This window comes from Remersonia thermophila, chromosome 3 (genome assembly GCF_042764415.1).
Source record: "Remersonia thermophila strain ATCC 22073 chromosome 3, whole genome shotgun sequence".
NCBI classification, from domain to species: domain Eukaryota; kingdom Fungi; phylum Ascomycota; class Sordariomycetes; order Sordariales; family Chaetomiaceae; genus Remersonia; species Remersonia thermophila.
The window spans coordinates 2,166,124-2,193,543 of NC_092219.1; the positions used below are offsets into that span (position 1 = coordinate 2,166,124).

Here is a 27,420-nt window from a genome sequence, read left to right on the forward strand (position 1 = left end):
CGGGGGGTTGCTCCTCATCCTCGACGGCGCGGCGATCACCTATCAAACTAGACGCTTTCAACACCAGATTTGGCTGGCAATGAGTGATCCATCCATCCGACCGGAGCCATTTCCGGCCCCCTCCAAGAGGACCGTTGGCACGGTCAAGGGCGTCTTAACAGAGGTTGAGTCAGTCAGCTTCTCTGACAAGATTGTGATCACTGTATCACAGGGCGGCCGTCTTGGCCAGTGGGTGAGCTTGTTAGATCACAACGGCCGTTCTGGAGCTTGTTGCTGACAAGATGCGAAGATCCAAGTGCCGCTCTCTGCGCCATCGGCAGCCACTGTCGAGATGGCTTTGCCCGGGGCTGGGCTTGGAGCACTTCCATCGGCTCATCTAACTCCAAGGACGTTGATCGGTGGCGGCGGGGAGGATCGGGAAACTCTTGGGCATCTTTACGCAAGTCAGATCGCGAGCCACTTGGCCCTGCGTGACCCCAACGACAACAGAACTCTCATGCTTGGTCTGGGTCTGGAGAAGGTGGAAGGGAGCGGGGACGCATTCTTCGACCTGCTTGAACTGGTGATCCAAGTTCTGTGATGATTTAAAATCCATGGTCCAATCGAAGCTGAGGAAACCAGAACCAAGCAAGTGGCCTGCATAAGGCACCCAGTATGTATGATGTTCAGTTCCGCAAACCTTTGTCGCTTCTTGGGTCCCGTGCGAAGAGCGCCAGGGGATGGTTGAGGCCTGGCGCCACTCGGTGGATTTGACGGACTCGACGGGGGCCAGGACCAAGGACCGAAAGCCAAGAACTCGTCAGCGCCAAACATCAACCCTAACCCTATCGTCTTCCCCCGGCGTGGTCTGGCGTGGTGGCCCGTGCTTGCCCTGCCCGTGGAGCATGCAGCCACAGCTTACCTAAGCCATTCTCATTCTGTGCCCACCAAAAAAAAATAGCCAGCCCTAAATTCCGCTGAGCGGGACCTCGACTTCAGTTCTGACGAGCGCCATCACGTCGAGGAAATTCAAGGCTTCATCGACACTAACCAACAGCCACCATGGTATGATGCTCGTCGCCGCCGTTTGCAGAGGAATCTGCTAACTGTGTGTAGCCTACCCGGTTTTCCAAGACACGAAAGCACCGCGGCCATGTACGTTCCAAAATCCTCCCTCCCAGCGCACGCACCGACGATGAAATGCTGACTGTGACGTTTTCCAGGTGTCCGCCGGCAAGGGGTATGTCTCGACGAACTGGACGAACGATTCGAGCGCATATTAACGGAATCTCTCTTGTTCAGTCGCGTCGGCAAGCACAGGAAGCACCCGGGTGGTCGCGGTATGGCCGGTGGTCAGGTACGGCGACTGGGACTCTGGAACTCGACAGGACGATGGGCTAACTCGACATAAAGCACCACCACCGCACCAACCTCGATAAGTGTACGCACCCGATTCCGACGGCGACTTGAGCGCGTCGGAGGAGACGGCAAAGATCCCGGCTTCCCGACTCGCGACAAAGTCTGCCCCTCGAACGCAAACGATGATCACGGCTAACGAAACACTCCCCCAGACCACCCCGGTTACTTCGGCAAGGTCGGCATGAGGCGTACGTACCAACCACGACTCTGGATCAGCAAGAGATTTTGGGATTGACACGCTGGATTAGACTTCCACCTCCTCCGCAACCACTACTGGGCTCCCTCTATCAACGTTGACAAGCTGTACGTTTGACTGGCGAGAGAGGCCGGCACAAGCATCACCCACTAACACTTGCACAGCTGGTCCCTCGTCCCCCTCGAGACTCGCGACCAGTACCTCAGCGGCGCCAAGGCCGACACCGCCCCCGTCATCGACCTCCTCTCCCACGGCTACGCCAAGCTCCTCGGCAAGGGTAAGGGAACAATCGCACCTGGTGGCGGCGGAGGGGACGGCAAACTCGGGAACGGCCACGCTAACAGGACACAACAGGCCGTCTGCCAGAGATCCCGCTGGTCGTCCGGGCGCGGTACGTGAGCGCCGAGGCGGAGCGCAAGGTGAAGGAGGCGGGTGGCGTTATCGAGCTCATTGCTTAAGTCGAACGCGGTTACGGGTTAAATCAAAGGATTAGCGATTGCCTATTCGGTCACAAGGGAATATCCTCGGACAGTGAAACAAAACCCCTCCCACAACTGGCGACCGTCGGACGGTCAGGTCAGGCGGCGACTGCGATAGGAGAGGAAGTGGCTGGGTCCCGGAGTCTCAGGGTCGGTTCGGCGAGGGGCGATGAAAGACCACGCCCCTCGAATTGGTGCATTAGGGAATGGGATGTTTCTTTTCGCATCGTCCTGAGGTTCCTGACCGTCTTTGCAAATCCGTACCATATCCATGCCGACGTTTGAGCAAATTGAGCTGCGAGTTACGATGGCGCATGAGCAGACCGTCTTTAGACCCAAAGGACTATCCGCGTCTTTGCCAGCAGTCCGTGTCCGGCAGCTGCAGGATTCGTGCGCAAACACCGATTCTCTCTCCCCTTTGCTGAATCCTGAATCCTGCACGCTGTGGAAAGTCATACTATTCAAGTTGAGCCTTGGGGGGGGAGCATCGTCCCGTTTGGTATTCGCGCGTAAATCCCAGACAGTCAGAGATGTCTTCATTACCCTCCACCAAATCTCAACGAGAAAAAAAAAAAGAAAGAAAAAAAGAACACAGAAAGGGCTGTCTCTAACAGGGCGCAACATGAACCAACAGACATGAAAACAAAAACACCATGGTCCATCAAAAGCTTCATCGACGTCGCATCACACATCTCGTCGTAACTCTCTGTTTTCCGCCCGACCGAGCAAGGCGTGGCGCGCGGCTCCCCAAAAAGATGCGTGTGTGCCTGCCCGCCCCCGGCCCCCCGACGCGATCAACCAAGTCCGTCAAACAAGCTTGGGATATGTCTCCTTTCCAGCGGTGTGTCGCTCCAAATTCAAGTGCAGGCGCGCTAAGGTATGAACGAGAGAGAGAGAGATCCAGGGGAACCCCCGGCACGACGTACACCGGAGAAGGTCCGCCCGCACCACCACCACCGTCGCCGCCCGTACCACCGCCAGCCAAGGGGACAAACCCCAGCCCCCAGCCCCCCGCCCCCGTCCTGGGAAATGGACGTTCTAGGCGTTCCCCGCCGTCCCAGACACGCAACGGCTCCTTTATGACGAGGGCGACCGAGACTTGCGATCACTGGCACGATCGAGCAGGTTAGCGATGACCTTGTGGTGGCTTACGATCCAAAAGGGAGAAATCGCAGAGACATCAAGGGATGATAAAAGAAAAAAAAAAAAAAAAAAGAAAAACTCACATGCTCAACCGCCTCGAAAGCGTCTGCAACTTCTTATCCTCCTCCGCCTCCCTGGCCGCCCGCTCCAGGGCCTGCTGGCGCTCCTCCTCCTGCTGCCTCTGCACCTCCTCGTGGCTGGGCGGCAGGCGCTCGTTCTGCAGGTCGACCTTGCGGGCGTCCTCAAAGTTGTGGATGGCGTTCTTGATGCCCTCGGCGCCCAGCATGAGGGTGCCGGCGGGCAGGCGGCCGCCCGACACCGTCTTGAGCTCCGTGACGCGCTCCGACTCCTCGCGCAGCACCTGGAACACGCGCGACAGGCGGCCGATGGCCAGGATCTTGTTCTTGATGGCGCGGCGCTTGTACTCGATGGACTCGGGATCCTGGCTGCTGATGCTCGAGGCGGAGGGGAGGGCGGGGGAGATGGGGCCGGGGGAGCCGGCCGAGTCTTCGCGGAGCTCTTCCTCGGAGCAGGTGCTGAGGATGGCGATGAGCATGTCGGTGATCTTCTCGCCGACGAAGGGCAGGGACCAGGTGAAGACGTCCATGAAGTTGGGCAGCCAGTAGGGGTGCGGGGTGCAGTTGAACTGGCGGATGTTCATGACGTTGTTTTCGTACTTGAGCACGGCGGCCTTGTTGTTGTAGACGTCCAGGTAGTTGGGCGCCGAGAAGATGGTCATGACGCTGGGGAAGCCCGTCGTGCGCGTCTTACGGTACATGCGGTACCCGGCATCTTGAGCCTCGTGGGCGCGGATGATGGACAGCAGGTTGTTCTTCTCGAGGAAGTGGCAGGCGGCCGGGTACGAGAAGAAGTACGAACACCCGCGCACGTGGTTGTGGATGAAAAAGTCGGTCGTTTTCTCCTGGCCGAAGTCCTCGAGGGGATCGGCCCAGAGGATGTCGCACATTAAGCCCTGCGTTGGCGGCTCCCGGAAGCGATCGATCTAGACGGGCTTGTTAACGGGGCCTGGGAAATGCATGGGGAAAGGTGACCCAAGGGAAGGCGAAGGGGGAACTCACATTTCGGATATCGTCGAGGGTGTGCAGCTCCGGGCTCAGCCCGCCGTGGATGCACAAGAACTGCTTGTTCATGACCGCCGCCAGCGGCAGGCAACAGAACGACTCCATGCAGGCCTCGTAGATGGCCTCGGAGTACTTGTGCTTGCACTCGAGCTTGAAGGTGAAGTAGTCGGTCAAGTGACGGCATTCGTGGTTGCCGCGCAGCAGCCAGAGGGACTTGGGGTAGTGAATCTTGAGCGCCCACAGGTAGAGCACGCACTCGATGCTAAAGTAGCCGCGGTCGACGTAGTCGCCGAGGAAGAGGTACCTCGTCTCGGCGGGGTCGCCGCCCACCTCGAACAGCTTCATGAGATCGTAGTACTGGCCGTGAACGTCACCGCAGACGGTGATGGGGGCGTCCATCTCGAGCAGGTTGGGCTCGGAGCGCAGGATCTCGGTGCCCTTGCGGATGATCCATAGCGCCTGCTCCTCGGTGAGGCGACCCTCGCGGTAGAAGTGCTGCTTGAGGAACTGGATGTTGGGCAGCGTGTGGGTGTCGTCCTCGAAAAACTGCTCGTCGGTCGGCTTGTACATGGCGGGGGCTTGCACGTCTGGACGCGGACAAGAGATGTCTTAGCCTTGATCTGCAGGGGGGAGGGGACCCGAGGGCAAGACATGCAGGCATACCTTTGCAGACCCGTTCCAGCGTGCTGACCTGGGTGCCATCTTCCATGGTGTGGATGGTGAAGTCGATCTCTGGGAGCGGCTTCTTTTGCTGTATCGCGCGGATGGCATTGTCGACCTGCAGGTCCCGGATGTTGCGCTCCGTGGGCGAGGTCATGGGGGTATCTTCGGTATCCATCGTGTCGGTACGATCTGTCGGGTCTGGGTCTGGGTCTGGATCTGGGTCTGGGTCTGGGTCGGGGTCGGGGTCGGGGTCGGGGTCGGGGTCTGGGTACGGGTACGGGTACGGGTATAGGAAGCTGAGGATAAGATGGGATGGAAAGGCTGTGTTGTTTCGGGAGGTGGCCGGCGCGGAACAAAATGGGCGACGGGAGGCTAGCTGAAGTTGGTCGGTCGCTGGTCCGCAGTGAATCGCGGGAGCCGAAAGGACGGTCTGGTTGGGCGCTGGGGACTCTGTGGCCAGGGAAATCCGGCTTTGTGCTGTGACTAGATCTGCAGCACAGCACGATGGGGCCCCGCGATTTTAAAAACCCTATGCGAGATCAAGGTGACAGCTAAGGCTGAGGGCGAGGTTGGGCTGCCGAAGGCGGGAGGCGGCTCTTCAAGGTCGAGACGGTGAGCTCCTGAATGAATGCTGGGGTGGGATGTGGCGGGGCGGGGTTCTGCTCGAGTTTCATCGTTGCGTACGCAAGTTAGCGTAATTACATGGGAAACAGTGGGGTCCTGTACAAGCATGTTCACTAATAACGAATCTACTATGTAATAACCACTGCCATGTTGCAGAAAGGACATGGAGCAAACGACAGGGCCATCCTCTTCTCTTCCACCAGTCCTAGAGATCCCAAGAACAAAATCCCCTGCTGGCTCCAACACCGTACTGCGTATACCCACGAAGTACTCATACAGTACTATATGTACGTAGAACGACAGCTGGACCCAACGTTCAGGGGGGAGCCAGGTAAAGGGGTGGGGGTCTTGTGCTCAACGACGAAATTACACTTTCTTCTCAAGAATCCAAGGCGCGGTCTGCACCTCAGCCTTCTGGGCTTCTTGCTTGGCGCTCTTCCGTTGTGGATGCTGGTTTCGCCGCATGTCCCTTTTTGGCTGGCCAGCGCTCTGGTGTGAGGGGAAGGGGAAAAAAAAGGGTCATGGAAAATACAACAAGTATTTATGTAACGAGTTACTTGGCTCCTGGAAGTTGGCTGGAACAAGGCTGCGTCACGGCGCACAATACCCCCCGTCGACCTTCAAATCCGACCCCGTGGTATACGACGCCGCATCGCTCGCCAGATACAAATACGCACCCTTCAGCTCGCCCACCTCGCCCTCCCGGCCCATGGGGATCTTGTCCTTCCAAACGTCCCGGATCTCGCGGGGGCAAAAGTCCGAGATGCTCGTGTTGATGTACCCGGGGCTGACCGAGTTGGCGCGCGCAAACCCGGCCCACTCGACCGCCAGGCTGCGGCACAGGTGGACGACGGCCGCCTTGCTCGCGTTGTACGACGTCTGGAGCTGCGGGATGTTGACAATGTGGCCGCTCATGCTGGCCGTGGCGATGAAGCTGCCCTGCGTGAAGGGCGGGTTCGCGAGGGGCGCCCCGGTGACGGTGGTGCCCTCGAGCTTTTGGCGGCGGAAGTGCTGGCCGGCCGCGCGCGCGCAAAAGTACACGCCGTCGAGGTTGGTCTGGATGACCTTGCGGTACAGGGACAGGGAGCCGTCGAGCATCGGGCCTTCGGTCCAGACGGCGCCGGCGTTGGCCACAAAGATGTCGAGGCGCCCGTTGAAGTCGCGGACGATGGCGTCGACGGCCGCCGCGACGGCGTCGTAGGAGCTCACGTCGACTTGGTAGGCTTGGCCTGGGAATGGGTTAGAGAGAGCGCACGGCGAGCGAGAGAGGGAGCCGGGGTGGGGCCGACTCACACTTGACGCCGTACTCGCTGGCGACCTCTGCCGCCGACCTCTCGGCCTCCTCTTTCCTGGAATTGTACCATATGGCGACGTTGGCGCCGGCCTCGGCGAACGCCTGCGCGACAGCCAGCCCGATGTTGGTGGTGGCGCCCGAGACGATGGCGGTCTTGCCCTGGAGGGAGAACAGGGGCAACACCCGGTTGGCCCGAGGGGCCGCCGTGGCGTCGTGGGCAAACTTGCCGTCACGGATTTCGACCATGTTGTAGGCTCTCTATTCTACGTGATCCAACAGAAAGAAGAGCCAGCGCTGGGGGCTTTGCACCGGCAGAAACGGGAGGGTTAAAGCCCACGTCCGCTTCAGGAGAGGTGGAACCTGAATCCCCATTCATTCCAACGATGCTGTCTGCTCGGTGCAAATGGATCCCCCGCTGGCGCGGCCATGCTCCGCAAACCGGATCGTCTTCCGAGGGCGTAAAAGGGAATGGAGAATAGTTACAAGCCACCCAAGCAGGGCGGATTCCAGGTTGTGTCCGTCTTTGGGGGGGGGGGGGGGGGGGTGCAGAGCGTCATGACCGAAGCTTCATTGGGCTCTTTGTACCATACCGTACTTTGAGTTTGTTTGCGGGGCGGTTCGTGAGGGGTCAGGCGGGTAGTTGGTCCTCTCTCCGAGCCTTTCCAAGCCTCCGATCCCATTCTTAGCGGAGCCAAGTTTCCATGAACCTATCCGATGCCAACCCACAGCTCTCGGCCAGGCCCCAGCACGGCGGGGAGGATGCTGTTGGGTGGCATCTACGTGCCTCGACCTGCAGCCGTGTTCCCACTCATTGGTACCTGACGGCCCACGGTCCACGGCCCACGGACCTCAGCCCTCAACCCCTCACAGCATCCAAGACCTCCTCGCGCGGGTAGTTTGTGTTCAACCACCTCGAGATCCAGTCGTCCCGGTTGACTATTCCGCGTGTCAGTCGCTGCTCTCGAAGCACGATCTCTTGCTGTTTCGCTGAGAGGGGAGGGGACTCACTGTAAGCTCCGCACATCCGCCGGATGCCCTCAAACGCTGCGCGCGCATGAAGCACCCGCCAGTTGTCAAAGACTGTCCTCGGTGTTAGAGTAAAAAAAACATACACGAATCATTTTATAAAAATGAAGCAAAAAAAAAAAAAAAAAAAAAAGATGAAGAAGAGGGGCAAAGCGCCGGGGGATACTCACTAACAACCCTCCCGGGCTTCAGCTGGAACCAATACTCCATATCCTTCCTGCGGAGAATCTCATCAAACTTCCGGGCGGCGGCGTACCACTCATCCGCCGAGATCTCGGTCCCCTCCGGGGACTCGGACGTCAGGGGCACCACGCCGCGATCGTCATTGTTCCACCGCACCCGGTGCAGCCGTCCCGACGCCGTGTGCTCCAGCACCGGGTACAGCCTGTCGGGCGCGATCGTGATGCCTGGGTTCCCGCTCGCGTGCCACGGCAGCCCCACGCGCGAGAGCACCTCGTACGCCTTCTCGTCCTCCTGCTTCAGCACCGCGGCCGCGCGGAAGCCGTCCACGAGAAGCGACTCGCCGCCCCAGCACTCGCCACCCTCCCGGGCAGGCTTGTGCGAGAGCATGTGGAAGGCCTGCAGGCCCGCCGGGTCGGTGAAGTAGGTGGTATCGGTGTGCGCGGGGAGCGCGAGGTTCGTGTAGGCAGTGTCCGCCATGGCGAGGTCGGGCGTGAAGTCGTAGAAGCCGCCGTAGTGGGTTTCGCGGATAAAGGCGATGCGCTCGAGCAGGCTTTTGGTTTTGAAGGGGTCGTCGTGCGGGACGGAGCTGACGAAGCAGAGGCCGGATTCCATCTGGGACGGTGCGGCGTTGGGGGGTTAACGAAAGCTCGGTCGTGGGCATCTCGTCAGAGGGGGAACCCTACCAGGTTCGCCGTCACCCGGGCCACGCCCTCGTCGCCGGCCATGACATCCTCGTACGGCACGGTCGGGGGGTTCTCTGCGATCTCGGCGCCCCAGAGAGCCTTGGTGACCGTCTTTTCCTTTCGTCGCCCGTGGTAGAGGTATTGCTGGAGGAAGTCCCACGCGTATTGGCTTTGGTGGTTATCGGACCCTGCAAGGCGGCGTCAGCGGTCACCAGCCTGCGAACCAGCCGACCTCGGCGACGTACACGACACACGCACCCCGGTTTGGTCCGCGCGCGCCTCGACGGGGTGGATATCAACAGGTATCTGGTTTCTGTAAGTAAGCCCACAGGGACCCGGCAATCTCTACGGCCCGGTTCTCCATACCTGGAACGTCGCAAAGGCCCGCTGCGTGGTATCTTGGTTCACGCATTGAGAGCAGCGGCAGTTGTCCCTACGGAATGGAGACCTGGTCAGAACCGCCCGTCCGGTCCGCAGCCAGCGAACAGCACGGATTCGACGGAGCCGGGGGCTCACCGAAGCCACATGAACGAGCTATCCCACCCCCGGAGAGGAGAGAACAGGCCCAAGCGTTAGCCCTCGCCTCTTCCAACCGCCTGATCAGCCGACTCACAGCTTGTCCCTCTGCTGCTTCGCCCCAGCCATCGCGAGGTCCGCCGGCAGGCTGAGCTTGAGCCCATCCTTGTGGATCTCGCAGGACGGTGCCGCCGCCGCGGCAGCAGAATGCTGTCGTCGGAGCTGGAGAGCACTTGGGGACGAGAAGTAGCACGCCGGCCGGAAAGCAGGCGGCCTTTGTGGTCACATGGGAATTGGTTGGCGGTTAGCATACGGATCGTTCGGCTCCCCGCTCTCTCTTCCAAGAAGGAACACGGCCTCGCGAAATGGAACGGCGCCACTTACCTCGGGAGAGCCCCGCGCCGGGAGGCAATCGGCCTCAGTGCGTGAAGATACCTCATCGTATGGCTGGTCTATAAATGCTGTTTCTATATCCTCGTCTATTACCAAAATCACCAACCGAGAGCGAACCGAGAAACGCTTGTGAATGATGTGTGTGCGTGTGAGTGTGTAAGAGCAAGAGAGCGGGTCGTTCCGAAGATATCCGCTGCAATCATACGCCAAGATCTGGGGGGGGGGGGGGGGGGGCAGCTCGCGGAACCTCGGCAGGGCGGAGCTCTCCGAGAGGAGGGAGGCAATCAGGTGAGACATTCCAGCAAAGCGCTGGTGGTAAGTGTGCCGAACGTTTCACCATGCTGAACAAGCGCATCATGAATGGATCAAGACGGGTAGAAATGGGAGAAGGAGGAAAATGCTCCCGGATACATGACGACATGGTTGGATGGGCGATACATGTAACAACAACAGCTAATTACAGCCATCCTTGGAGAACCATGATGAATTGATCGAAATGGAGCGTGAATCCCATAAAACAAGCAATCAACTACCCCTCGAACTCCATTTCATACCTAGACACCGTATCGAAACCCACCCCTGACCCCCTCCTAGCTACTCCTTGCGTCTAAGACCCCTTTCCCATGTAGCTCTCTCTCCCACGCTCTAGTATAACTCTCTCCTACGCACCAAACTTGAACCTATCCCAAAAGGAACCCGAACCCACCTTGCTCGTCTCGCGCGGCAGCGGCGACAGGATCATGGTGTTCCAAACCTCCTCACCGTCGACATACAGGCGATACTTGAGGCTGCTCTGGCGGCCGCCTTCCAGGTTCTCGATGGTGATGGCGCCAAACTTGGAGTTGCCCTTGTAGATGTACCTGCGGAGGGCTCCGTTAGCATCTCTGGGTGCTTGACATCCAAGGCGCAAGCAAGACAAAACAACGACTCACTTCACCAAAACATCCTCCTCGTCCTGCTGCCGGTACGACGGCACAGGCGAGTAAAACTGACTCAGCGGGCTGGCCGAAAACTCCCACACCGCGTCCGTCTCCCTCCACCTCCCCTCGCCGGCGCCTCCCTCCTGGCCCTCCTCGTCGCGGGACCTCGGCGGGGGCGGCGGGAACTTGGTGGCGGCAAACTCGTGGCGATCCCCAGACAGCACCACCACGCCGACCCCGCGCGCGGCGGCATCCCACATGGCCTCGAGCAGCACCCGCCGCTCGGCAAGGAACCCGCCCCACGTGTCGGACGTGTCGACGCGCCAGTTCTTGGTGAAGGGCACCGACGAGGCGATGATCTTCCACTTGACGCCCTTGGGCTCGGGCCGCTTCAGCCAGGCGAGCAGGTCCTCGCGCTGCCGCTCGCCCAGCATGGTCTTGTCGGCGTCGTCGGCCGGGAGGGCGTTGGAGGAGCGGTGCGTGCGCGTGTCGAGGAGGAAGAAGCTCGCGGGCCCCTGGGTGAACTGGAAGTAGCTCGTGTCGGCCGGGGCGCGGCGGGCCCGCGGCGGGTTCGCGGCGGCTTGGTAGTTGTCAAAGGGCGCGATGGCGGCGGCGTAGGCGCCGGTGGTGTTGGCGGACCAGTCGTTGGCGATCTCGTGGTCGTCGAGGACGTGGATCCAGCTCAGGTTCTGACCGACGGCGGGCCAGTCGGGGGACGCGTAGACCTGGCGGTACTTTTGGCGGTAGTACGACACGGACTTGTCCCAGTAGCGGGGTACGTCGGCGTAGATGAAGTCGCCCAGGAAGAGCATGAACTGGGCGTTCAGGGAGGGGAGGACCCTGGCGAGGTGGCGCATGCCGGGGATGGCGAGCGGGTGGTCGAAGGGATTGTAAGGCAGCCTCTGGACGATGCAGGACGTGGCGAGGAAGGTGAAGGGCCCGAAGTTGGTGTCGTCGGCCTGGCCGACGGGAGGTGGGACGGCGAATTCGCCCGAGTGGTTGTTGGACGTGCGCCATTCAAAGACGCGTTTTTTGGAGGGCCGAAGGGGAATCGGGAGGACAGCCGTGTAGTCGGTTTCGTCGAGCGTCCACCTCACGCCGCCGACGTCCTGCCACCGGGGGTTCTCGAACGGAGGCTGGGGGTCTTTGATGCGGATTTCGACCTTGACGGGCATCTTGGTCTGGTCGGGCTCGCGAATGACCAGCTTGGCCTCGGTCTCGGAGACGTAGCCCACCCGGACGAAGGACAGGTCCTCGGCCGCGTAGAAACGCTCGCGGAACAGCCGGTCGGCCACGAAGGCGACGGCGAGGACGTTGAGCGCCAGCGTGGCGAGAGAAAGAGCGAGGCTCCGGGGGTTGGGGGCGCCAGACAGCAGCGTCTTCAGGGGGTTCAGCGGCCGAGGCTCGACAGACAGGGTCTCCTGGATGGTGACATCCTGGGCAACGACTTCTGAATCGCCTTCCGGCGTGCGGTCGCTGCTGTCAGGGGTTGCCTCGCCTCGGACGAGAGTCTCTTTGACCGTCACATCCACCTCATCAACAAGCTCGTACCGGGGCTCGTTCCGATAGCCCGAGATGAATGCAGCGAGATAAACAGCAAAGAGGGAGAAGATGAGGGTCGGAGCAAACTAGGACGCGTTAGCACCTACAGCCCGGGGCCTCGGGAGAGAGAGAGGGACGCGAGATTCTTACAGGAGCCAGCGCCTAGGTTTTGCACGAGTTAGTCTTTGCGCCTAGGAAGCATCTCCGGGAAGGGCGCAAACATACCCATCGTAGGAAGATGTAGCTCAAGATGCGAATTCCGACGGAGGCCGCGGTTGCGACCTTGGTCTGTGATAACACCATGCTCCGGGTGCTCACTTACAGCGCTCGATGCTGAGGTCTCAGGCCAACGTCGGATGCAGCAAGCCAAGGAGACAATACAAGCTGTAGATAAAATAAAAACACAAGGTTTGATCGGTATGATCACTTAAATGCACTGCATAGAGAGAAATGAGGCGTTCCCCGAGCGGATTGTCAATGGTGAAGAACGCATATGATGATGGTGAGATCCAGCAAGCGGAGGGGCTGCAACCTGGAGCTACCTATGGCAACATTCAGCAAACCAGATTCTTTCGTCCAACCGAGTCCCGCTAGCGAAGGAGCTTGGCCTGACGCAACCCTCGAGTTCAGAAGTCAAGCGTCGACGGCAACTCGCTGATGTCACTGGCATGAGCAGCCAATGGAGGGATGCAAGAGACGCAAGATGGGATGGGGAGAGGCGACGGGGGCAGCTCATTTGGGGCATTGGGGGAGCGCAGGCTCACTACCAACCCTGGACCAGGGTTCAGGGTCAAGCCTCCCAGTAATGTACTGCAGTTACACAGTAAACTGCTAACAGGGTCACGGCGGTTTCGCCAAGGTGGAAAAAAGCGGGTCCGCCCCTGGACAGCTTGGCCGGCCTCTCAGCATTGGATCCGTGGCTTTTGGCGACTGAGACCCGAAGCGAAAGTGAATGTCGGCGTCGCGACTTGGTGAGCTGTCCTGAAGACCCGACCGTCGACCGCCACGAAGCCCCCAACCCTCGATCCGTCACAACCACGCCAAACACCGAATCCATCGCCCCCCTCCGCTCGACATGCAACTGTCATTCCTTCAATGCGGCCTCTGGGCCCTGCTGGCCTCCCAGGCGGCGGCCACGGCCCTGACATACAAGCTCAACCCCAACGAGGAGGCGTGCTTCTACACCCTGTCGGAGCAGAAGGATGAGAAGATTGCCTTTTACTTTGCCGTACGTTTTGGCCGAGGCGGCGGCAAGCCTCCCAACGCAGCCAGGAGCCAGCTGACGCGTTCCCGCAGGTGCAAGCAGGCGGCTCGTTCGATATCAACTACAAGGTGACGGGGCCGAACGGGAGGTTCGTCATGGAGGGCGAGAAGGAGAGACAGGGCGACTTTGTGTTCACGGCCAAGGAGGTCGGCGAGTACAAGTTCTGCTTCAACAACGAAATGAGCACCTACACCGAGAAGTTTGTCGACTTTGAGATTGCGGTACGAGCCCCCCCTTCTTGCTGCAACGCATCCCCCGGGTCCCTTCAGGTTTTTTATTTACTATTCTTATTTGTTTGCTGACGGTCAACCCACCCCCCCAACGCAGGTCGAGAACGAGGCGCACGTCACGCTGCCGGCGAAGCAGGGCGCTGCCCCGGAACAGACGTCGACGCTCGAGGAGTCTATCTTCAAGATCTCGGGCCAGCTGACCACCATCACGCGCAACCAAAAGTACTTCCGCACCCGCGAGAACCGCAACTTCAGCACCGTCCGCAGCACCGAGTCGCGCATCATCAACTTCAGCCTGATACAGATCGCTCTCATCATCTGCATGGGCGGCCTCCAGGTGTTTATCGTTCGCTTCTTCTTCCAGGGTGCCCGCAAGGTCTACGTATAGATGGGGCAGAAGGGGCGGGGAGGAATGCGATGCCGCAGTGGCCGGACAAGAATGGGGCCAAGCTGGCACGTCTTGCATATGGCGCCGGATGGATAATATCATCGGGGTGGATGGCTTCATTCATGGTTCATGAGGGACGGTCTCTTGGTGGGTAGCTGTGTTCGTCCTTGCTTCAACGTTGACGGCGTGATGATGGATGGATGGATTTAGGCACACGGTTACAGGTCCAAGGAGAAAAACAAAAACTTCCACAGTAGATGGTGTTGCGTGTGTCGTATTTCGTAGGGCACGGTGGTTGTGCGGACCACGATGTTTGTCTGTCTGGCTGACCGGCTGTCTGATCGTCCCTGGTTTCTGTCTGCAACGCATTCAACACAAGCTCATGACATGTGTCTGGTGGTGTATACTGTGTAGCACACAGTAATGCTGGGGCGGCTTGGTGGCGATAAGCCGATAAGAAGGCGGCTTGTGGGGACCTGCGCCACCGACGGCACGCTCCAGCCACGTTCCGCCCGTGCAGTGGCTGCAACTTTTCCTGATCCTGGGGGCCTCATGTTGCCTACGGCTCATCATTGTCAACCTCAGCAATCCCCTTCCATCATCACAAACAGAGTCGATCGCCATGGCGTCAATAGCGACAGGGCTCGCGCGGGCGCTGCCCAAGCCGAAAAACGATTCAGACTACGAAGAAGCGCGCGTTCAGCAGCTCGGCCCGCGCATCGTCTCGGCCAGCGAGATTGACCAGACCCAGATCGTCCTCAAGGTATGTCCAACTCGGTCGAGCTTCCCGCCCTCGTTGGCCCGGCCGGTCGCTAACGCCGTCGCCGTTTCACCGCAGCGATCCGGCCCGCCCCCGTATCCCAACCGGTCCGGCTGGCGGCCCCGAGCGCCCGAGGACTTTGGCGATGGCGGCGCGTTCCCCGAGATCCCCGTCGCGCAGTACCCGTGGGGCAAGAACGACGGCTCCTCCAAGTCGAACGCGCTGGTTGTGCAGGTCAACAGCGAGGGCAAGGTCGACTACACGGCCATCGCGCGCCAGGGCCACAGCAGCGACCGCATCGTGCACGCGTCCTTCAAGGACCTGATCCCGCTGCGCCAGCGCGCCGAGGCCGGCGACATCGACCTGTCCCGCCCGAGCGCCGAGGAGGTGGCCGCCACGGCCGAGAAGACCAAGAACGCGCTGGCCGCGCTCGTCAACAGCGCTCTGGCGGCGCAGAAGCCCAAGAACGTGAACGTGGGCGGGAGGAGGGATCCCACGTTTGTGCGGTACACGCCGTCGGCCCAGATGGGCGACAATTCCAAGAAGCAGGAGAGGATCATCAAGATCGTGGAGAGGCAGAAGGATCCGATGGAGCCGCCCAAGTTCAAGCACAAGAAGATCCCGAGAGGCCCGCCGTCGCCGCCTCCCCCGGTGATGCACTCCCCGCCCCGGAAGCTCACCGCCGAAGACCAAGAGGCCTGGCGCATTCGTTAGTCGCCCTCTCTCTCCCCGTCTCCGTGCCAACCTCTGCTAACAAACGCTTGCAGCGCCGGCGGTGTCGATGTGGAAGAACCCCAAGGGCTTCACGATTGCCCTCGACAAGCGAGTGGCGGCCGACGGCCGTGGTCTCCAGGACGTTCAGATCAACGACAAGTTCGCCCAGTTCTCCGAGGCGCTCTTCATGGCGGATCGGCACGCCAGAGAGGAAGTGCGCCAGCGTGCTCTCATGCAGCAGCGCCTCGCCGAGAAGGAGCGGGCCCAGAAGGAGGAGCACCTCCGCCAGCTCGCTCAGCAGGCCCGCGCCGAAAAGGCCGCCGCCGGCCGGCGCCGCACCCGGTCCCGGTCTCGCTCCGGCTCGCGCTCCGACTCGCGCTCGCGCTCGCGCTCCCGCTCCCGCTCCTACAGCCGCTCCGACTCGGGCTCCGAAACCGACGAGTCGGAGCGCGAGCGCCGGCGCGCCCGCGAGGAGAAGCGGCGCGAGGACGAGCGCAAGATGCGCCAGGGCCGCATGGGCGCCCAGCGGCGCGCCGAGGTCCTGGCCAAAGAAATGGGCCGCGACATCTCGGAAAAGATCGCCCTCGGCATCGCCAAGCCCACCGCCTCGGGCGAAAGCATGTACGACTCGCGCCTCTTCAACCAGTCCTCGGGCTTCGCGGCCGGGTTCAACGAGGACAATCCCTACGACAAGCCCCTGTTCGCCGCGCAGGAGGCCATCAGCAGCATCTACCGCCCGCGCGCCAACGCGGACGATGACTACGACGACGCGGAGGGGGATCGGGAGTTGGCGAGGATCCAGAAGGGCAGCAGGTTTGGAGAGGCCCTGGGACGGGGCACGTTCAAGGGCGCGGCCGAGGCGGAGGCCAGGGAGGGACCGGTGCAGTTTGAAAAGGATACGGTGGGCGACTTTAACGTGGACCAGTTTTTGAACGAGGTGCAAAAGGGGACCACCTCGACGGGAGGAAAAGACTCGGGCAAGAGAGGGTACGGATTGCAGGAGGTGGACGGGAGGCAGAGCAAGAGAACTCGGGTGGAGGACGACGATGACGAGTGAGGGAGAGGGACCGAGGGGGGGATGGGGGGGAGGACCCTACGGAAGGGAGGAAAGGACAGGTTTAGAATCCGGCGTGCATAGCGGGTTTGTTTACTCTAATGTTTGCTCTCATGGGGGGTTGGTGGTTGGAACTCCTTGAGTCCTGGAACCCAGAATGAGATACCTTCCCAACAACGAACCCTCGACGATCGTGTTCCTGCGCACTTTTTTTTTTTCTTCAGTCTCCATTCCCTCTGGACTCTGGGCCCCTGAGGACGGATACCATTTCGTGTCGTATGTTCCACGAAGGTTGGCCTCCTCCATCCTCGTGCGCATTTTTGGCCCCCTCAATATGACACGCCCCAGCATACGTCCTTGGCGTTGCAACGTCGGTCCGAGGTCTTGTTGGAACAGAACGTCCCTACGACACAAACCGTTCCGAGCGTGACGGAACCTCTCTCCACAACGTCAGCATGCATGGTCTTTGTGCGTGTCAACCTAAGCCCGCCATCCGTCGGTTCATGCCCGTCTTGTTCCCTCCCTCCCTCCCTCCCCCTTCTTTTTCCGCTTCATGGTTTCCCTGGTTGGCCCAAGACCGGCTCATTTCGGCCTGATTGCACAGCATCCATTGCGTGTTGCTTGCTTGATGATCTCTGCTGGCCTGCCCGCCTGCCTGCTCAGGAACGCGGCTTTGAGGGGGTTTCTGTGGCGCAGCACCCGCCAGCACCCGTTTCCGCGCGCGCACAAGGTCCTCGAGGAGAGTGGGTTCAACGGCCCGAGATGGAGGGTCAAGGGCTCTCTGCCCGTCGATGGAGTGCCTGCTCATGCCTGCTCATTGGGCTGTAGACGCCCGGCGGCACCAGTCATAGCACGTGTCTCTTGTCTCTCCCTCTGTCCATGTCCTGGACCCTCCTTCGGACTAGCCCTACCGTTATGTGGCGCATGGATACCGAGGCGCAAGGGACTGCACGATGCTTTGCCCGCCGGGCCTGTTGGCCGTGGTATCTGCCGTTCCTGATCAACAGGGGGGGGGGGGGGGTTTAAGATCCTTGCAGGATACGAGTACCTGGGTGAGCATGGTTAGATGATGTTGAACGCATTGGGGGTTTGGGGGCGAGCGGTGCCTAGTCGGTCGTGCTGTGACAGCCTAATCAGGTATAAGAGCCTTGTCGTACGTCGTTACAGTTTGACGTGTCGTTCCCTGCTTGCTGGATCCTTGGGCCAGAGGAGTGCGACCCGGTAGTTGTGACCTGCTCTGCTTGTTCTTCCGATCCGTTTGTCCCATCGCCAGCCCAAGGACTCAGCCAGGCAAGATGCGGAGAAGCGAGTCAAGCCCCCCGAGGTACGAGGACGTCCAGGGGGCAAAGGAAAGGGTATGGTGGAATCCCTCGACGTGGACCAGGAGGGCATGGCTCATTGTGAGCACGGTGATCCTCTTGATTGTGGTGGCTGTCGTGGGGGCCGTTGTTGGCGTGAGGGCCACGAGGGGAGCAGACGACGGGAGCGACAACAGCTATCCAGACTACTTCAAGCTGAACTACACCTTGGCCGATACTTGTACGTCGGGACAAGGCCAACCAGGGCCTCGCTAGGCGCACCACGGCCTTCAAGGGGTACGCGTTGCTGACTCTTGTCTCTAGATTCGGGCACCACCTTCTTTGACAAGTTCACCTATTTCCGCGACTACGATCCGGGTATGGAGAGCCGCTTTCTACCCTTTTCCTTGGATCGAAATCTTGCCGCCCGTCAGTAGCTAACAGCAGCTGTTGTCCAGCCGGGGGCCACGTGCACTATGTTGATCCCGAGTATGCCGGATGGTTTGTCAGTCGTCTCAGAGATCCTTGGGCCCTCCCCTCCGCCACGCCGGCTAACGGATGCGTTCTCCAGAACCTCACCTACGCCACCGAGACCACGGTCATCGTCAAGGTGGACACTACCGTCGGGCCTGGCGACGAGCCCGACGCCTCGACGGGCCGCTTCACGGTTCGCCTCGAGTCCAAGACTCAGTACGGGCCCGGCCTGTTCCTCTTTGACGTGAAGCACACCCCGTACGGGTGCGCAACATGGCCGGCCCTGTGGCTCGCGGAGTAAGCATCATCAAACCATGGAGCCTCTGCTCTGCGCCCCCCTCCTCCTCCTCCTCCTCCTCCTCCTCCTCCTCCCCGGGCTCTCATCCTCCCTGCCGCCGCATCATCCCTCGTGGCTGACCACCCAACAGCCCCAACAACTGGCCCTTCAACGGCGAGATCGACATCATGGAGGCCGTCAACCACGGCAACACCGGCAACCTCATGGCGCTCCACACCTCCGAGGGCTGCACCATGGAAAACGTCCGCCGCGAGCATACCGGCGTCGCGGGCCAAGGCGACTGCCACAACGCCACCAACCACAACACGGGCTGCACCGTGCGGGGCCCGCCCGCCACGTTCGGCCCCGAGTTCAACCGCGGCGGCGGCGGCATCGTCGCGCTCGAGTGGCGCCGCGAGGGGATCCGCGTGTGGGTGTTTCCCAGGGCAGCCTCGCCGGCGGTGAGCCGGCTGCCGGGGGCGGGCGACGCGCCTCCGGACCCGAGCGCGTGGGGCGCGCCGCTCGCCGACTTCCCCGCCACGCGGTGCGACGTCGACAAGCACTTTCGCAACCAGAGCATCATTGTGAACATTGACCTGTGCGGGTACTACACCGAGGCGGTGTGGGAGTCGTCGGGGTGTAAGTGACCACCCTCCCCCGTCTTGGTTTGGCCATGGCCCCTTGCGCCAGGGAGACGAGGAGCTGGACTGACCGCTCGACAGGCTCGCCAAAGACGTGTCGCCAATACGTCTCGGAGACGCCATCGGCCTTTCATGATGCCTACTGGGAGTTTGGGGCCTTCCAGGTGTGGACGGCATCGTAGAGAGGCCATGATGTGAGCGGGGTGCGTGATGGCTGTGGTGGTCACCAACGAGACGTCTCGTTTTCGTCCTTGTTGTTATGATTCTAAAGCTTGAGAAGCCCAAAGCAGATCGATGAGGACTGCAGACATGAGGAGAGCTGGGACGATGGAAGAAACGAACCGGCTCGTATGAATGTACACTTATTTTTCACCTTCCAAGCAGTCCGTCTTACTCTGACGGAAGTCTCAGGATGCCGCCTTGCAGCAGCGTGATCGTGTCGGTCTTCTTTCTTGTCGCCTTCAGAGCTGCGTTTCCAGGACGACCGTGTAATTCCACCGACGGCGGCTCCTTGCCCAAAAGACCAACTGACAACAGCATCACCACGATACCAATGACGCCGCGCCAGAGCTACGGCGAGCGACAAAGCATAATCAAGGTTGCATCTCTCCCGTTTCCAGGAGCAGTCGACCCGCCTCTCCATCCCGAGTCTATTGAGTGGTGATGTTCAGTCAACGCACGCGCGTCTACCCAGAAACCCAACCTCGGCTTCCGTGAAGCAGACGTCCCGTCTCCCCGATCTATGCAAGCCAACCCCAACGCCAGTGCCATGACAAGACCCCTCCCTCACCTGTCCGTTTTTTCTTTTTTCTCTCGGTCCATAGAACAATATTATACACATACACACACACACAACTCCCCAGATCCCCAGCCAAAAACCCCTACGCGCACCCGTCCAACCTCTAATCCTCATCCTTCGGCATCCTCATCCACGCGTCAATCGCCGCCGAAAAAGCCGCAAAGCCGGCGCACCCCACCGCCGCCGCCTGGGGCCCGCCGTTCCTCGCCAGGATCGCGCCCGTCAGGCAGCCGGCGGCGACGCCGTTGCCGATGTCGTTCTTGGCGCGCAGGCCCTCGATGCCGCACTCGATGCCCGCAAAGAGCGCGCCGACGGCGCCAAAGTTCTTGGCCGTGCTCCACGACCGCTGGCCCATGTCCCGGAAGCCGTGGGCGAGCTGCTTCTTGAGGGGGAGCTCCGAGAGCGGGACGGCGGGCGCGGCGCCTGGGACGGCCGGGGCGCCGGGGACGTGGTAGGGGGTGTCGTAGGCCATCTGTCAGAAGGGTTGGGTTAGGAAGATGCGGTGCGGGGTCGACGGGAGGAATGGGAGCAACGGGGAGACGTACGGAGGCCATGAACATGCCGAACAACCCGCCCAGGGCGAACCCGGCGACGCCGCTCATGACGGTTTTGGCGTAGCAGGATTCCATGGCGTTGGTGAGCTGTGGTGCCTCGAGGTTAGCCGTCCGCTCATCAAGCAAAGAAACCGAGCAGACCGGACGTGTCTTGGGAAGCGCCTGCGTGTCTCTTCTCTATTCCACCTCGGAGGCGCGGCACGTTCGCTGGACATGGCATACCCATTTCACATTGGGATCGTTCGGATCAAACCCCGGCGGTGTGTTCCCACCCCCCAGGTTCGGTATCCTGGGGATGCTGCCGCCGGTGCCTGGGAAGTTCATTGCGTCTGTCGGTCTGGCCGGAGCAGAAAAGGGTTGCTGGTTGTCCTCGGCGGTCCGCTAGGGTAGGGCGCGCGAATGGGCCGTCCTCGTAAAGAAATGGAGCGCTCGCGAGCCTCGCTGGATATCGGACCCGGCAAACGTGGGGCAGACACGGCACTCCGGACGGTGGGGTGTAGCCGGTCGGTCGATGTCGAGACCCCGGCAGCTGAGTTGTGCGGGACGGGGCGGGAAGAGGAAAAGCTCCGCACCAAGGCGATGTCGGCGGCACTCGGCTGTCGTTTGTGGTCGCCGGCAAGATATGGCTCGAGGTATAGCGCCTCGAAGCGAGCGAAGTGCAGACCTTGGACGCGATGGCGTGGAGTGGGAGAGATGCGCCCATGTTCCTTATCAGAGCGGCTCCCCCAGACGAAAAAGTTCTTATCGGAGACCCCGGAACGGATTTTGCCAGTCGCCACCGCTTTTCCTTGACAAGGGAGCCCCATGGACACGAACAGCGGGGAGGAGACCTTGGCTGCCCGTCATTGTTATCATGATGAAGCATCATCACCACCATGGCTCATGAAGCAGACATACTATGAATCACGTCCCGTCCAGCGCAGCCCAGCGCCGCCTCAAGACAGACAACAGAATACCCGGCCAACAAGACGGGTTGCTGCTTACCTACTTCTCTTCTGTTGTCCCAGTTTGGATACGCTACTCAAAACAACTACCAGCGACGATGGCAACCATTCCCGAGCGACGCCAGCCAGCCACAGGCAGACTGCCTAACTGACGAAACCGACGTAAGAAAAAAAAAGACAAGAGGATACTATAACACGCCAAAGCCAAAAAAAACAGAAAAAAGTCTTCCCTGCTTTGCCTGCCTGCTGCCATGCTTGTTTGTGCAACGCGCGAGCGAAACAACGGAACTTGGAATGCATAACCCAATGCCTGCCGCCCCTCTCGCACTCTCTTGCGCCCCAGCGTCTCTCCTCCATCTATCCTTTCAAGAACAGATCCCCCGTGCCGTTCCGCAACGACCTTGTCCTGTCCGGGTGGTCCAATCCAAGGCAGTCGTCCTGCTCCGCCAGATCCCAAAGAATGTCGTCTGCGACGGCGTCAGCCTCAACTCCGCTTCCCCATAAAAGCATCGATTGGGACAAAACATCACCCACCGTCGGTCAAATACTGCGGCCTTGAAAAGTGGGTCCTCTTGACCACCGCAAACTTGATCTTCTCAAAGCTCTTCCCCTTCAACCCGATGCGCTTCTCGAGCCTCTTCTTGGTGTCGGCAAACTTCTCGCCCTCCTTGAGCAGGAACCGGAACGGGATGCCGTGCGTCCTGCTTGGCTCGACGTGATACTGGAACACCGCGATGAAGTGGCTCGGATCCGTCACCTCGACGTCCTCGGGCGGTATCCGCTCGGCGATCACCGTCGCGTAGTCGTTGATGCTGATGACGGGGTACTCCCGAGACAGCTCGCGGAAGAACTTGTGGTTGCTGATCTCGTAGATGCGCATGGGCCCGGCCTCGCCCTCGCTGGGGAGCTTGGCCTTCTTGAGCAAGCACTCGATGAGGTCCGAGACTTGGCCGTTCTTGGGCACCAAGATGTCGAATTGCTCCTAACGACGCGGAAAGGGTCAGACATGTCTGGCGTGGACAACCGCGCGCGCGGTCCCGACAAGATCAGCTCACCTCCTTCGTGATGCCCTCGCTCAGCAGCGTGAGCCGGATGCTCTTCTTGGTATCCAGCTCCGCCAGGCTCATATCAAGCACCTCAAAGAACAGCGCATCGTTGCGCTGGTTCATGTTGAGCTGCGCAAAGTTGGCTGGCACAAGAATGTTATGGAGCGTCTGGTTCTGACGCTTGACGGCGGTGCGCGGGTTGTTGGAGCTTGCGTTGACCGTGTAGAACCGCAAATGTGTCGGGTCCACGCTCAGCTTCTCGCCCACCTTCTCCGACAGCCTGTCGTAGAGCATCTTGCCGTTGAGGACCATCTCGAACGGCGGGTACGCTTCCGCATCGCACTTCTGAGGGTGCGGCCGGAACGCGACCGTCCGCTTGTTGAGCAGGAAGTCGTAGTATTCCCGAGCATCTTCCGCGCGGTCGAGAGATTTCCTGCTCAAACGACGCCCTTCAGCTGCTGCTCGTGCATAGAAGAAAGGGGGGGGAGGGGGGGTTGAGGTTGCGCGCGCCACGCCGCAAAGACTTACGCGTCATCCGCCGGGTGTCTGTCGCCCTTGTCGCTCAGCGAGAGCTTCGACTTGCGGTCCTTGATCCTCTGGAAGCAAATGATATCGCCATCTTGCAGCTCGGCGGCCTTCAACGACTGCTTCCCCCTGAGCGCCTCGATCATGTTCGGTTTGATTTCCTGCTCCGGTTAGCGACTCCGAGCCAAGCTGCCAACCAACAGACCTCGAGAAACAACGCACCTCCCACATCTGGATCTTCTCATCGCTCTCCAGCTTCTCCCAGTTCATCTTCTTCATGATGATGGGAATCAGCTCTTCGACCTTGCGCTCCTTGCCGACGTACACGTGGCCGATGCCCTTGAGCGCTTGCGCCTCCGGGTCGAACCACTTGAGGAAGAGCAGGATCAGGTCGTTCTTAACGACGGCGACGCCGTTCGCCAGCCCGCCGTACGTCGGCCAGACGGGGTTTCCTTCGGCATTGACCTCTTCCGCGACTTCGACCCACACGCGCAGAGCCTGGTCTCTGTGAGCCGCGGCGCGGGTGTACGTCTCTTCGACGGTCGGGCGGAGGTCCATGATGGGCTGGTCCGGTCGGATCGTCTTGTTCTGCCGGTTGACCATGATCCAGAGGCGGACCCGCTTCGGGTCCTGGTCCAGATCGGCGGCGATCTGGGCCACCACATCCTTCATGCTCGCCGAGCGCAGGACGCGGTAATACCTAGGAGCCGCGGGATCCTGGTCCGGGGTGGCATCGAAGTTGGTGAGGTCGGTGGCGCCATGCTGCTGAAACGTCGCTTCGGTGATGGCCTTCACGCCGAGATACAGATGCTGCTCTTCCCTCTCCTTCCTCCGAGCCTCCCGGGCGGCGTACTCCTCCTCAAAGCGCCTCTCTGCGGGAACAGGTTAGATACGAGGCGGCTTCCATCGTGCGAGCGGGGGGGCAGAAACTCACGGAGATGCGCAGGCGTGTCGGCATCCGTCACCGGGCACAGGATCTTGTCCAGCCTCGACTTCCGGATGTACACAAGCATGTAGGCGCTGTTGGGCCTCATCAGAGGTCCCTTCTTGCCGGCAAGAGGCCGCACCTGACCGTTGGCCAGCTTGTACGGCCCGCCAAAGTTCTCCTCGAGAACCTCGCGCTTGGTGGCCTTGGTGACCTTGTCGTCGTCGTACTTGTACCACCACCCCTCCTTGTTGGGCTTCAAGAAGGCGTAGTAGTGACCGGCGTTCAGGTCACCGCTGTGCACAAGCACGCCGTGCAGCTGGTACTCCCAAGGCTCGGACCTATCCGCATCCTTGTCGAGATACGGAGAAGCGTCAAACTCCTCCGGGAACTCGTAGCGGTCGTTGATCTTCATCATGGCGTCCCGCTGGATGTCGTACTCGAACCGCTTGAGCTGCAGATGCAGCACGTCCGGGAAGCTCTGGAAGATGACGCCCTTGTTGGCGTCCTGCAGCTTGTACTCGTCGCCGGCAAAGTACTGGTTGTCGCCGTCGAGCTTCTCGACCTGGATGTAGTCCTGGAAGCTGTCGAGCAGGTTCTCGTTCCCGCTGACGTTGAGCTGGACGTCCCAGAAGTCCTCGATGCGGCTCGACTCGTACGGCACGTTGATGCACGAGATGTACGTCTTGATCTTGCCGCTAAACATCTCGGGGAGCACCTTCTCGAGCTCGGTGCCCTTCATCTTCTCCTCCATGCGCTCCATGAGCTTTCGAGAGAGCTCCTGGACGTCCTGCTGCTCGAAAATGTGCCGCGTTTCCCAGCCGAACGACTTGGTCAGCTCCGCCGTGCCCACGGCCGTGTTGGACGTCTGGAGCTGGTAGAAGAGCCTCTGCAGCGTGTAGGCGCTGTTGGTCATGTTCTCGTCGTGCTGCGTGGGGATTTGGTAGATGGCCTTGCGGAAGGCGTTGGTGAAGTACAGCGACTGCAGCAGGGAGTTGAGGTAGCACGTGGCGCCCTGGTTCTTGAGCCCGACGTAGCCCGTCTCCTTCTTGGAGTCGTAGTTGTTGAAGTTGTGCCACAAGACGCCTGTCTCGTCCTCCACGACGCGGACGTAGGCGCTGATGTTGGCGGAGTCGTTCTCGATCAGCGGCCGGTCGTAGTTCTCCCAGACCGTGTTGAACATCTTGCGCGTCTCCAAGAACCGCGTGAACCCCCAATCGCTCTCCTCCTTTGTGAAACGGTGGTGGGCCGAGTGTTGGAAAAAGATGTGAGGGTGGTTCTTGTTCCACAGCACGAGGGCAAACTGCACACAGCAGCTCCAGTCTTCGGGGATGGCGTTGGGTTCAAAGCCGTGTTCGAGGTAGATGGAGCACTGGTCGAGGACGTTGTTCCCGAACGGGAACAGGAGAATCCGCCTGGGGGGGTTAGGGGTTAGCAGCCCTGTCGAGGCCATGTACCAGGCGGCTGCTTGTGGGTGATGCGTACCATGGGTAGCCTCCAGCGTAGAATATCGGCCCGTGCTCTTTCTTGGGGCAGGTCCTCCAGTTCTCGATGGTCCAGGTGTGGACCTGGTCGTCGAGGATGCGGGGTTCTTCGGGAAGCGGTTGAAGCACATGGGCCTTCATGGCCTCATCTGGAGGGAGGGTGTCAGAGAGGGAGCGCGCCGCGTAGAGAGGGGGGCAGATCGTTCCCGCGGGGGGTCAGCGGGAGCGGGAGCGGGTCGTAACATACAGTCGCTCGCGAGGAGGGTGTCGGTCTCCATCTGATCGGGAGGGTTGATGATGGCGACATCTTCGGATTCGGTGCCATTCGGCTCGACCACATGCTCCTCGGGTCCATCAACCACCATGGCGTTGGGCGACGCCCCGGGATTCTGGAGGTCGTCCTGGAGAGTCAAGTCAGCGATGGCCTGGGTTGGGGCGGCCGAATCGTCTTCCATGCTGGCGGCTTCCGAAGGGGGGTGCGGTCGGATGTTGTGCAAGGATCAAATCCGTCAAGGTGTGTGGGTGTGTGGGTGTGTATGTGGGTGGTGGGTGTGTTGTTGGGAAGCGAATGAAGAAAGGAAAGCGGGTCGGAGGGGCTGAAGGCTGCTGAAAGGTGCGGATGCGAAAGGACTGACCATGTCGGTGTAGACAGAACTGACCACGCTCGAGGTCCTGGTCTCGGCGAGTGCGATCAGGAAGACGCACGCCGGCGAGAATGTCGAAGGGGTGAGCTGCGACGGACGGGAGGTAGGCGGCAGCGGGGCGCCGGGGAGCCGGAGAAGTTGTCGGGCGACTTGGAATCCAGTGCTAGCCTCGCACGCAAAGGGCAAGAAAAAGGTCAAGCACGTGAACGGCCAGGGAGCAAGCGCGCAAATCTAGGTAGGTAGGTGGTAGGTATGCTGAGAGGATCACGGCAGCAGCTGTGTCCAGCAGACCGATGCAGTCAACCGCGGTGCTCGACGAGCTTTGTGTTTTTTTTTTCCGAGGCGGGACCGGACGGGATGGAACTGGGACCTGGAAGTGGATGGATGGATTCGAAGCACGCGTTTCTCGGTACCTAGTGGGTTGAGGCTGGGTGGGTGTTGCAACAGGGGCGCAGCATACGAGACAGCCTTCGCGGTGACTTGTCTCTCTTTGCCTGGGATTTTGGATCCAGGTTTGGGTAGCCTGCGGGGTATCTCGAAGCTGCGTCTGTCAGCGATGGACCTGGGTCCGCCTCGGGTCAGACAGCGAGTGGCCCCAGGGATACAAGGTACCCTTCTAGCAGAAGCCCGGGAGGGGCGACAAGCCACGCAAGCACTCGGCCCGGGTTGGAGCCCCTCCATGACGTGGGGTCTTGTAGGGAATGAATGGACCGTGCCGTGTTGGACGCCTCATCCTCCCGCTGGGCCTGAAGAACCTACCACGGATTGGAACAGCAGCCCGGCCAATGATTGTCTTCCTCTCCCGTCTCAAAAAAAAGTCAAAATCCTTGTCAGAACGCAAGCTATCTTCCCGTCGGTACCTAGCTGCCGGCCATGCAATTGAGTTGCCTACCTAGGTGCCTTCAGGGTTGTGGAGCAGCACGAATCTCTGGCGTCCTGCTGTGTGGGTGTGGGTGGGTGTGTGTGGGTGTGTGTGTGTGTGTGTGTCAGGCTTGGCTGGCTTCTACGTATGCGGGAGCCTCCATCATCTGCAATCTCTGCACTGTACAAAGGCACGGCCCTTCCAAGCTGGCCTTGGCGACCTCGAGCAGCATCTATCTCCCTGATGGTCAGGTGGTGAAGCCGATGCGGTCGTCCAAGCAATGGACACCAGAGAGCATTGGATCCATTCTTTACTCGTCAGGTTCCTGACTGTGACTTCGCACCAAGGTACACGCTCGACATTGTGCCTGAGCAAGGGCTGGGAGTCCTGGAGGT

The 27,420-nt window shown here is 60.5% G+C and overlaps 11 protein-coding genes across 11 annotated transcripts; 5 read left to right on the top strand and 6 right to left on the bottom strand.

The window, feature by feature from the left end:
- Nucleotides 1-79: 79 nt before the first annotated feature.
- On the top strand, nucleotides 80-580 carry VTJ83DRAFT_3423 (uncharacterized protein; the record flags this gene model as incomplete). The annotated part of the gene is made up of 2 exons (XM_071009800.1): nucleotides 80-232; nucleotides 290-580. 2 exons carry the CDS (start codon nucleotides 80-82, stop codon nucleotides 578-580), a joined length of 444 nt encoding a protein of 147 aa, XP_070867301.1.
- Nucleotides 581-1,041: 461 nt separating this feature from the next.
- Nucleotides 1,042-2,052, top strand: VTJ83DRAFT_3424 (60S ribosomal protein uL15; the record flags this gene model as incomplete). Its single annotated transcript, XM_071009801.1, has 9 exons — nucleotides 1,042-1,044; nucleotides 1,096-1,134; nucleotides 1,203-1,219; nucleotides 1,282-1,336; nucleotides 1,393-1,420; nucleotides 1,551-1,586; nucleotides 1,647-1,701; nucleotides 1,759-1,871; nucleotides 1,949-2,052. The coding sequence occupies 9 exons, from the start codon at nucleotides 1,042-1,044 to the stop codon at nucleotides 2,050-2,052; spliced, it is 450 nt and encodes a 149-aa protein (XP_070867302.1).
- A 1,098-nt stretch (nucleotides 2,053-3,150) lies between these two features.
- VTJ83DRAFT_3425 (uncharacterized protein) lies at nucleotides 3,151-5,136 on the bottom strand (the record flags this gene model as incomplete). The annotated part of the gene is made up of 4 exons (XM_071009802.1): nucleotides 3,151-3,181; nucleotides 3,300-4,219; nucleotides 4,296-4,885; nucleotides 4,962-5,136. 4 exons carry the CDS (start codon nucleotides 5,134-5,136, stop codon nucleotides 3,151-3,153), a joined length of 1,716 nt encoding a protein of 571 aa, XP_070867303.1.
- Nucleotides 5,137-6,176: 1,040 nt separating this feature from the next.
- VTJ83DRAFT_3426 (uncharacterized protein) lies at nucleotides 6,177-7,125 on the bottom strand (the record flags this gene model as incomplete). Its single annotated transcript, XM_071009803.1, has 2 exons — nucleotides 6,177-6,814; nucleotides 6,879-7,125. 2 exons carry the CDS (start codon nucleotides 7,123-7,125, stop codon nucleotides 6,177-6,179), a joined length of 885 nt encoding a protein of 294 aa, XP_070867304.1.
- Nucleotides 7,126-7,735: 610 nt separating this feature from the next.
- On the bottom strand, nucleotides 7,736-9,727 carry VTJ83DRAFT_3427 (uncharacterized protein; the record flags this gene model as incomplete). Its single annotated transcript, XM_071009804.1, has 9 exons — nucleotides 7,736-7,815; nucleotides 7,888-7,959; nucleotides 8,076-8,700; nucleotides 8,772-8,959; nucleotides 9,017-9,077; nucleotides 9,138-9,204; nucleotides 9,288-9,305; nucleotides 9,385-9,561; nucleotides 9,672-9,727. 9 exons carry the CDS (start codon nucleotides 9,725-9,727, stop codon nucleotides 7,736-7,738), a joined length of 1,344 nt encoding a protein of 447 aa, XP_070867305.1.
- Nucleotides 9,728-10,341: 614 nt separating this feature from the next.
- Nucleotides 10,342-12,445, bottom strand: VTJ83DRAFT_3428 (uncharacterized protein; the record flags this gene model as incomplete). Its single annotated transcript, XM_071009805.1, has 4 exons — nucleotides 10,342-10,540; nucleotides 10,613-12,228; nucleotides 12,293-12,304; nucleotides 12,368-12,445. 4 exons carry the CDS (start codon nucleotides 12,443-12,445, stop codon nucleotides 10,342-10,344), a joined length of 1,905 nt encoding a protein of 634 aa, XP_070867306.1.
- A 772-nt stretch (nucleotides 12,446-13,217) lies between these two features.
- VTJ83DRAFT_3429 (uncharacterized protein) lies at nucleotides 13,218-14,024 on the top strand (the record flags this gene model as incomplete). Its single annotated transcript, XM_071009806.1, has 3 exons — nucleotides 13,218-13,370; nucleotides 13,439-13,627; nucleotides 13,734-14,024. The coding sequence occupies 3 exons, from the start codon at nucleotides 13,218-13,220 to the stop codon at nucleotides 14,022-14,024; spliced, it is 633 nt and encodes a 210-aa protein (XP_070867307.1).
- A 622-nt stretch (nucleotides 14,025-14,646) lies between these two features.
- Nucleotides 14,647-16,555, top strand: VTJ83DRAFT_3430 (uncharacterized protein; the record flags this gene model as incomplete). The annotated part of the gene is made up of 3 exons (XM_071009808.1): nucleotides 14,647-14,787; nucleotides 14,863-15,493; nucleotides 15,552-16,555. 3 exons carry the CDS (start codon nucleotides 14,647-14,649, stop codon nucleotides 16,553-16,555), a joined length of 1,776 nt encoding a protein of 591 aa, XP_070867308.1.
- A 1,292-nt stretch (nucleotides 16,556-17,847) lies between these two features.
- On the top strand, nucleotides 17,848-19,424 carry VTJ83DRAFT_3431 (uncharacterized protein; the record flags this gene model as incomplete). Its single annotated transcript, XM_071009809.1, has 6 exons — nucleotides 17,848-18,091; nucleotides 18,175-18,228; nucleotides 18,309-18,355; nucleotides 18,422-18,621; nucleotides 18,753-19,240; nucleotides 19,324-19,424. The coding sequence occupies 6 exons, from the start codon at nucleotides 17,848-17,850 to the stop codon at nucleotides 19,422-19,424; spliced, it is 1,134 nt and encodes a 377-aa protein (XP_070867309.1).
- Nucleotides 19,425-20,144: 720 nt separating this feature from the next.
- VTJ83DRAFT_3432 (uncharacterized protein) lies at nucleotides 20,145-20,919 on the bottom strand (the record flags this gene model as incomplete). Its single annotated transcript, XM_071009810.1, has 3 exons — nucleotides 20,145-20,513; nucleotides 20,587-20,682; nucleotides 20,818-20,919. 3 exons carry the CDS (start codon nucleotides 20,917-20,919, stop codon nucleotides 20,145-20,147), a joined length of 567 nt encoding a protein of 188 aa, XP_070867310.1.
- Nucleotides 20,920-21,896: 977 nt separating this feature from the next.
- Nucleotides 21,897-26,157, bottom strand: VTJ83DRAFT_3433 (uncharacterized protein; the record flags this gene model as incomplete). Its single annotated transcript, XM_071009811.1, has 9 exons — nucleotides 21,897-22,006; nucleotides 22,074-22,521; nucleotides 22,595-23,018; nucleotides 23,114-23,271; nucleotides 23,333-23,982; nucleotides 24,045-25,450; nucleotides 25,521-25,668; nucleotides 25,767-25,920; nucleotides 26,155-26,157. The coding sequence occupies 9 exons, from the start codon at nucleotides 26,155-26,157 to the stop codon at nucleotides 21,897-21,899; spliced, it is 3,501 nt and encodes a 1,166-aa protein (XP_070867311.1).
- Nucleotides 26,158-27,420: the final 1,263 nt, after the last annotated feature.